We start from the raw sequence: 9,205 nt of genomic DNA, 5'->3' as shown, positions 1-9,205 counted from the left end.
GACGCAAGAGTGTGACTGTGCATGCTACTGGAGGGATGAGGATAGACAGGGAGCGTTGATTTGGTTATGTGCAGACAATGGATGAGAGTGACAAGTTGAAGCATGTTGAGTACTTCGAAGTGGAGGACAGGCGGTGCACGTTTATTGGCCAGCTCACGAGGGAGGATGGACAATAAGTTGTCCTGTTGTGACGCCTATTGTAGGAGGACGTGAACTTGCTTGTAAACCTTGTGAGTGTCAATGACAATGCATCATCTTATCTTGTATTTGAGCAATCATACACAATTCTTACTGAACAAAAATATATGTGCAGGCACTACAAGGTTTGGACTAGTCGGACACTCCTTTTTGCTGTCCATGGTGTCTTTCATTATTATATTATAAACTTACACCTGACCAGTTCATTAAGTCTGTGAGGAGTCATAGCAATTAAAGGGGATTAAAGGTCAGGGTGAAAGCCGCTCTAAACGAATGATATTCTTTCAGTGACAATTTCTGCGACTTTTCACGCTGCGGGTTGTTTCTCTATCGCGAAAGTGTTTGTACTTTTACATTTTGCTTTGAAATGTCAAAAGTTTTTTCCTTTCTGATAAGTCTGCACATTGCACTTCTGTTTTTCAGGAAAATTAACGTGCTTTTCCCTGCCTGGCACTTGGATTTCATCCAGAAAATAAGCTTCAGCATTATTTTCTTGTCTTGGGACACTTTTAATACGATGACAGAATGAGGTAGTCCACTACCTGCATAGCTTAACGCGGAGTAGAAAATCGTAGATTCAAGGCACGTATACTGCACAAGCATGAGGCTCAGCGGCAAGAACTAAAGGCTTGGGTGGGTCTTGCCTCGCCTAATTTAATTATATCTCTGGAATACACGTGACTGCATACACCGCAGAATTAGTGTGTGGCTAGGTCAACACTTTTCTCATATTCAGTTAAATTTAAGCTTATTTTTTTCTTTCCAGCAGGTGAACTGGTATTGGAGATGCATGAAAAGTGAGCAGCCCCGGCAGCCTCAGCAGCCTCAGGTATGACATTTTATCTCGAGGTTGAGTATAGGTGATGGAAAGTGCCGCATGGAAGAGAATAGGAGAGAAGGGAAGGCAGCGATGAGGAAATCTCTCGATGTAAAAAAGAATAATGACATAATTTTTCTTCGGGTCATTTACTCTGCTCACGCAAATAATAGGCAGGGGTGGTAGAAGTCTATATAATAATGGCTCGCATCATCACTGGCATTAAGAAAAAAACAACTCTAGAACAGTCCTTGGGGAAGCTGGTTAGGTGCTTGGTGCATTTTTAGAGGTCCATTTATATCACGCTCTTCTGGCAGGCAATTCATTATACTGGTGCGTGTGTCCGAGTGACTCATATATCTCATTTAAACCAGAACTCCATCACGCAGAACATTTATTTTCATAGCGATTGCCTGGCTTGTATTCTTTGATGCGGCCCCTTACCTTTAGGCGTGTCCTCGGAGACTGCGGCGGTGGTGGTGCGGGAGGGAAAGAAGGGCGCGTTATCGTTCACGTCCTTCACGTTAACACGGACGTCGGTATGCGCCTCAAGCTCCCCGTCCGTGGCCGTCACCCGCAGGTTCCACTGTGCCCGTCCGTGGGGGGGGGTCGCGGTCCAGGGGCTGTGGGGAGTAATAGGACCATATTCTGAAACACTTCTGCGTTGTTTACCCACTACATTCAAAAACCTGTACTTGAAGTTGCACGGATTTTTAAGGGTATTATTCCAGAATCACTACAAATTCACTTCTACTTTCATGACGTGTCTCATTTGCTAGAGCTCCTCGTGCTTAGTATTTTGAACCACATATATATGTGTCGCAATTTAATACTAACAGCGTCAGCGATTTTTCTATTTTTTTTATTTATTGGTTTTCGGACGTGTTATCGCTAGGTTAGGTTAGGTATGGTTAGATTAGGTTAGGTTTAGTTAGGTAGGTTAGATTTGCCTAAGTTAGGTTAGGTTTGGTTTGATTAGGTTAGGTTAGCTTAGCTTTGGTTAGGTTAGGTTAAGTTAGGTTAGGTTATGTTTGCTTACGTTAGATAATAACGCCACCTTTTTATCGGGAGTATTGTTGTGAGTGACTGGTCTACACTACTTACTGCGCAGTGCTGGTGAGGTAACTAATGATATTTGCATGGATGAGACCATTTATTTGTGGTAAGTTTTGATGTTTTTTGACTAATTTGCAATACATTTTTGTCGTAAATTGTAATGTTCCGTATTATTATTATTTTTTTTTTTTTTAGTGGGGGGCAAAGTGACAACAGAGTGACTTGCGACAGAAAGTGATAGCAGATTATTAAAAAAAAAAAAAAGAATCGAAACTTATCAGGAAAAAGAGTTTTATCTGCCGTATAGAGCTTGTTGGGAAACTGAAAATTTACCTTTTAAGCATGCTTTTTTTTTTATGATTTTAGTGACTGAGTAAGGAGATTTCTACATTGGCAGTAGGAGAAACACTCTTGAGAACCCGGCTAATCATCTCTGGCCTTTGAAAACAGTCGTGGGGGGTAGAGCAAAGCGTTTCAGAATACGAGTCAAAGCGTGTGGAAGGGGCCGTTGAGTGAGTGAGGGGGGAGTGGGGCTGAGAGGTGAAAGGGTATAGAGGAAGGTAGATGGATGCTGGTAATCGAGAGAAGTGAGGGGGATGATAGGGATAAGTTATTTCGATGGATTGGTGGTAGATGCTTTTGCCTTGTTCTTGAATCCATCTCTGTATAATTACAACTTCACTTAACAAGAGGAACACGAAGGGCTGCAGTTAGTCATTAGTCTTATCAGTATTGCGTCGTACTTTAGTAATACCATGTAGAGATTTCATCGATTTATATCCCACCCTCGATGATTCCTCCTTAAAAACAATTCCACCCCTTGATACATTCTGCCTGACCAACCTAACCAAATGTATCATGGCTGAATTATTACCGGTCAATGTTCATAAATTTACCTGAGTGGGATTTAAACTATATTCCTTAGTAATATCTCAGTGATAAGTAAGAGTGTGAATGATGGTAAATCTGTGGCCTCTCATTTCACTCTAATGCCAATCCATGAAAAGAAGTAAGGTGAGTAACTTCAGGTGAATTCAGTATCCCAGTTTACAATATTGCATGCATAAATACGACTGTGCGTGGGAGTCATTGGCGAGTAACAATATCTTAGGAAACATAAATATACAGGGTGGAGTGTACGACATCTTGGTGGAAACTCACATAAATAGCCTGATTTTCATAAACTATGCGGCACGAAGTGAAATTACTCCCATCCATGAACTTTGAAATTCTTACGCTTATTGTTATGAGTTCACTGGCTATTCTTTGTTGTCTGTCTGTCTGTCTGTCTGTCTGTCTGTCTGTCTGTCTGTCTGTCTGTCTGTCTGTCTGTCTGTCTGTCTGTCTGTCTGTCTGTCTGTCTGTCTGTCTCTCTCTCTCTCTCTCTCTCTCTCTCTCTCTCTCTCTCTCTCTCTCTCTCTCTCTCTCTCTCTCTCTCTCTCTCTCTCTCTCTCTCTCTCTCTCTCTCTCTCTCTCTCTCTCTCTCTCTCTCTCTCTCTCTCTCTCTCTCTCTCTCTCTCTCTCGCGAGTTATATTTGCGGAATCAGTAACCATAAGATCCTACCTTTAACCTTTAACACAGTTATCATTAAAAATAAATTACGATCCAAATCAGCAATAATAGCAAAAGCACACCCTTAAAAACCATAAGAAAAAGAAGGTATCATTATCTACTCTTTAGAACTAATTATGTTGTTTATACTGTACATGCTACTGAAAAAAAAATAAATAAATAAACCGAAGCTTGTTCCTAAGCCTAGACATGTACGCACCCTCAGCAGACGTATGGCTCCTGTCAAGGGATCGATAGCGAAGGCGGACTCCTCCTCGCTGCCCTCCACACCGTCACCTGATAGCCTGTAGGTGAGGCGACCGAACTCCCCCGCGTCTGCGTCCGTCGCCGTCACTTGCTGCAACGATGGAGAAGCTGAAGAACGTTCTAACGATTGGTGACGCTCTGTAGCATCGCGAAAACGGACGTCCTTGATTGGAAAGGCAGTAAATACTCTGATCATAAGCGAAAGCGAATGATCTAACTTCAGCTTTCACTCGGGAGAAAACAAAATTTGAAGTTAAGAGAAAAATTAATGCTCAGAGTTATGTTCCCTGTACCTAATGTCCTCTGTAACAAAGAGAAAATGGATCCTTACAGTTCAATGTTCTCTGTATTAAAGGGAAAACGGATCCTCACCATTTAATGTTCTCTGTACCAAAGGGAAAACGGAGGTGGTCAAAGGAGAGGGTAGGAATTTTACGCTTGAACTCAGCGCGATGCTCACCGTCAGGATGGTTTTAGGAAGATGCCTGTCGTCCTCCTCTGTGATTTGAGTCTCGTGTAGGGACGTAGGGAACACAGGGGCGTGGTCGTTCTGGTCCTCCACCCTCACTATCACTCGTGCCTCGCTGCTCTCCTCGCCCGCCTGCGCCTCCACCACCAATTCGTACTGAGGGAGAGAGAACCAGACCATGAAACAACATGAGGAATTGTGAGACTAGAAGAAGAAGAAAAAAAAAGAAAAGAAAGAAATAAAAAAAATGAGGAGGAGGAGGAGGAGGAGGAGGAGGAGGAGGAGGAAGAAAAAGTAGGGAGAGGGTGATGACACAACGATGAAATGCGAAGAGGAAATGGAAGATTAGAAGGAGAGGGGAAAAAACGAGAGAAATAGAAAGATAATCAGAGGACAAAGTCAAAAGAAGAGGAGGAATTGCAAGATTTGGAGAAGGAAAAGGAAAGAGAATGATTAAGTGAGAGAAGGAAGAAGAGGAATAGAAACGATGAATGAGGAGGAAAAGAGATAAGGAAGATTATGAGTAGAGGGAAAAGGAGAAATATAAAGAGATGCCGAATGATAAGTGAGAGCAAGATAAGGAGCAGAAGCGAGAGGAAGGGAAAAGAAGATAAGAGAGGAGAGAGAGAGAGAGAGAGAGAGAGAGAGAGAGAGAGAGAGAGAGAGAGAGAGAGAGAGAGAGAGAGAGAGAGAGAGAGAGAGAGAAAGGGTCGCTTGTGCCTGAAAAGAGAAAATGTAATGGTTGCCGTCTTGTCGTCGCGAAGGCTGCACGGCTATAGCTCAAATGGCATGAACCACCAGGGAGACTCGTGATTACCCTCAATAGACATGACGGTCTTCGTTAAGTCATCCCTGTGAGATATGCCGCGGAAGATTGCTCCTCTCAATCTCTTTTCTTCCTGCTCTCTCCCTCACCTCTCCCTTTTCGACCTCCCTTGAACCCCGCACGGATGACCGCTCGGCTGCTTCAGACTTATGAAATCGATTAAGCCTTTAGAAGAGGAAGAAAATGAGGAGCTTAGCCTCGCCGCCGGAGGTACGGAGTGGCGGGGCATCAGCGCTGATTCACGTGAGCCTTTTTTTACGTCCCTAACTCCTGTCTGGTGTGTCACTGCCTTCCTCCCCCCACCTCTCTCTCTCTCTCTCTCTCTCTCTCTCTCTCTCTCTCTCTCTCTCTCTCTCTGTGTGTGTGTGTGTGTGTGTGTGTGTGTGTGTGTGTGTGTGTGTTGTGTGTGTGTGTGTGTGTGTGTGTGTGTGTTTCTGTGTGTGTGCGCGCGCACGAGCGTGTGTGTCTATGTGCGTGTGCCACTGTGCTTGAGTGCATGAAATTTCATTAAGGAAAATATGAACTCACAACAGCATCTCTGCTTTGCCACTTTGTAAAGAGAGAGAGAGAGAGAGAGAGAGAGAGAGAGAGAGAGAGAGAGAGAGAGAGAGAGAGAGAGAGAGAGAGAGAGAGAGAGAGAGAGAGAGAGAGAGAGAGAGAGAGAGAGTTTTGCTTTGAACAATATTCTGTTTGCGTCAGTTTGGCATTTTTCTTTCTTCTTTTTATTTGTTCATCAGATTCCTAGGAAGCGTTGCAAAGGCTGTGTTATCGAACAGCTGCTGGTCACACAGTCAGCTTTTCCAGTCTCATCCATGTGGCTGCCACCATTTTAACTTTTTGTTTCGGTTTGTTGCTCTCAAAGAGGCTGGTGTTCTGAAGTGCATCACCTCTAACGCCTCTTAGGGTCACAATATTTCAAGGCAATTTCTGATTCCTTGCAGTAGATGGCAAGAAAACTAAAGTGTCTATATGGCAATCAAAACAATTATTTCCATTAAGGGGAAGGACAGATTGTAGGTAAAAAATAAACTTCTTTGAGAAATAGCCATAAGACTTTGAGGGTTATTTTTTATACCATCATTTTATTGGAGAGAAATAGGAAGGGAAGCCAATAATACTGATGCCCTGTAATACCTGTGATGGCCTACATTAAGTGAAATAGCGAGACTGAGGAGGATGAAAATGAGAAGAGACACACACAAAAAAAAGAAAAAAAAAAAAATAGGTAGGGAGAGCGAGGCGTGAGAGGAGGGTCGTTAAGGGTGACGCTACCACTCTCAGTTATTTGTGCTCCTAAAGATAATTTATAACTCCATGTTTGTTCATGCTTCTAAAAACAATCTAAACAGCTTTGTTTTTAGCTTATTTACCTTCGGCTTAGGTCCTTCAAACCTGTGTCTCATACGGTCGACACTACTAATCTACGTTTATTTTCCTAATGCTGATTTATAATTGTGTACATGTTTCTAAAAGTGCCTAAAGTCCCTTGATATTAGTTAAGCTTGTTTACTTCCGGCTCACGTTCTTAAAAACTGCGTACCTCTTGTGAGCAAGAACTTCCAAATTTCCTCACGCTGGCTCACATTTAAAGCCAACTAGGAGCCTTTGAAATTCGCACGTTTAATTGAGCTCTGGATTTGGCGTCTCGTGTGGACACTTTTAGCGAATAGTTGTTGGTGTGGATAAATGTGGATAAGTCTTTGTGCTTTTGTATGTATGAATGGGGAGGTATGCTGGTGGATGGATTGGTCTGGATGTGTTTGTGTACAACATATGTGTGTTGATGAATGGTGGTGTTGGTAGATGTGGAGATGTCTGTGTTTATTTGTATGTGTGAGTGTTGAGGCGTATTGTGTATTCTTATTAGTTTTGTATAAGACAATTACATGACATTTCAAAATTATTTCTGGTGAAATTTTCATGGAGGAATCTTTAAAGGTAAGATTTACATGGAAGTGAGGAAACACTGGATGAAGCAGAAGCATCTCATTTCCCTAAAGTTTCGACTAACGTCTTTTTGAATGTGGCTGCCGTCAGAGCACTGGGCTCTTACAGAAATAAAGTGCTTGTGCTCCATTTTGTTTTCTCGCTTCTGTGTAAAATTCACCCTCGAAAATTCCTTCATGAAAATTTCGCCCTAAATAATTCCTGTGACCTGAACTCTTTCAAAAGGGAAGTTTCAAGACACTTATTCTGTAATTTTTGACAACCGCTTTCGACTCTGTTCGGGGACCGGCACCTTAGTGGGTCTTTTCTTTTCTTTTTTTTTTATTTCAGTTTTGTTGTCCTAGGCGGCACCCCTCCTACTCAAAAAGAAAAAAAAAAAAACCCTCCTGACAAAAACTCTCCCACCTCAGGAGTCCAAACTAATCTAACTTAACCTACGTAATCTGTCATGAGTGGATTAGTGGAAAAAAAAAAAATTGTAGCTGAAATATTCGTGTAGAAATTTTGCCGCGGAGGGAACTCATATTGTATAGTTTTTCCCTCACTTAATTCCAATCTGATCAGTGATACTGGCTGCTGCTCCCAACAAACCCTCTCTTCTACATTGAACATCCTCGGTCTGTTCTTTACTTATAATCTGAACTGGAAACTTCACATCTCATCTCTAGCTAAAACAGCTTCTATGAAGTTAGGTGTTCTGAGACGTCTCCGCCAGTTTTTCTCACTCCCCCCAGCTGGTAACTCTGTACAAGGGCCTTATCCATCCATGTATGGAGTATGCTTCACATGTCGGGGGGGTTTCCACTCATACTGCTCTTCTAGACAGGGTGGAATCAAAAGCTCTTCGTCTCGTCAACTCCTCTCCTCTAATTGACCGTCTTCAGCTTCTCTCACACCGCCGCAGTGTTGCATCTCTAGCTGTCTTCTACCGCTATTTTCATGTTAACTGTTCTTGTGATCTTGCTAACTGCATGCCTCCCCTCCTCCCGCGGCCTCGCTGCACAAGACTTTCTTCTTTCTCTCACCCCTATTCTGTCCACCTCTCTAATGCAAGAGTTAATCAGTATTCTCAATCATTCATCCCTTTCTCTGGTAAACTCTGGAACTCCCTGCCTGCTTCTGTATTTCCACCTTCCTATGACTTGAATTCCTTCAAGAGGGAGGTTTCAAGACACTTATTCATCAATTTTTGACTACTACTTTGGCCCTTTTATGGGACTGGCATTTCAGTGGGCATTTTTTTTTTATTGAATTTTTGTTGCCCTTGGCCAGTGTCCTTCCTACATAAAAAAAAAAAAAACTTGATTTTTTTGTTGGGGATGTACTTGGGTGCAGTGCGAAGGTCTGTCTTTATGCAAGTCATAAATTCTTTTCTTACACCCGTGGAAAGAAAAGTATGCGGAATGACATACTTAAGGGAAATGGCGGTAGGAGCGGTAATAGTGATAGTTATGGCAAAAGTAGTAGTAGTAGTAGCAGTAATAATAGCAGCTGTAGTAGCAGCAGCAGCAGCAGCAGCAGCAGCAGTAGTACAAATAATGGTAAATTGGACAGCAGTAGTAGGGTAGATTTTTTTTGTTTTTGTTTATTGATTGCCCATAGCAATCACATACATCAATGAACATATACATATTTAAAGTGTATTAGTTTGCTGAGCATGAGCCCCACAGCAGACATAAATTTAATTTACATGATGGGAAAAGTGTCACAGTGACGGCAACAAACATACCTAAAAACACACAATAACAAGATTAACACAGGTATGTAAGCAAAATATTTGGTCGATATAAATCTATTATATTTAGCTTTATTCTATTACACTACAAACTGAGTTTGTAATACATATAAATGATGTTTAAGTTTAATTTTGAATATATTAAAATTATTTATTGTTTTCTTGTCATCTGGTAATGAGTTCCAACATTTCGGCCCAAAACAATGTATAGAAAACTTATATTATGTTATGTGTTGTGGACAAATCAGGTTGATGTTTATTCTGGTGCCTTGGCTGTGGTGAATGACTCTAAACTTTTTTTTTCTTATAATGACTGCCATCATTTAAATCATTATATA

General features: G+C 41.8%; 1 protein-coding gene across 2 annotated transcripts in view; it reads right to left on the bottom strand.

Annotated features, from left to right (window-relative positions):
- LOC135109094 (putative neural-cadherin 2) overlaps nucleotides 1–9,205 on the bottom strand; it is a 112,709-nt gene that overhangs the window by 1,741 nt on the left and 101,763 nt on the right. Inside the window, exons 4-6 of one of the 2 annotated variants that reach the window (XR_010272572.1) lie at nucleotides 4,351–4,515; nucleotides 3,844–3,981; nucleotides 1,460–1,638 (exon numbers count right to left, since the gene is read on the bottom strand). Coding sequence is in view for 1 of the 2 variants with exons in the window: in XM_064020158.1 (XP_063876228.1) it covers nucleotides 1,564–1,638; nucleotides 3,844–3,981; nucleotides 4,351–4,515 (378 nt within the window). In the remaining variant the exon portion in view is untranslated. Of the gene's footprint in view, nucleotides 1–1,227; nucleotides 1,639–3,843; nucleotides 3,982–4,350; nucleotides 4,516–9,205 lie in introns of those variants that run through there. The other variant, XM_064020158.1, reaches the window with a different exon arrangement.

Source organism: Scylla paramamosain, chromosome 18, assembly GCF_035594125.1.
Source record: "Scylla paramamosain isolate STU-SP2022 chromosome 18, ASM3559412v1, whole genome shotgun sequence".
Taxonomy (NCBI): domain Eukaryota; kingdom Metazoa; phylum Arthropoda; class Malacostraca; order Decapoda; family Portunidae; genus Scylla; species Scylla paramamosain.
Note: the sequence above shows the minus strand (reverse complement) of the source record. Positions and strands in the feature narration are given on the sequence as shown.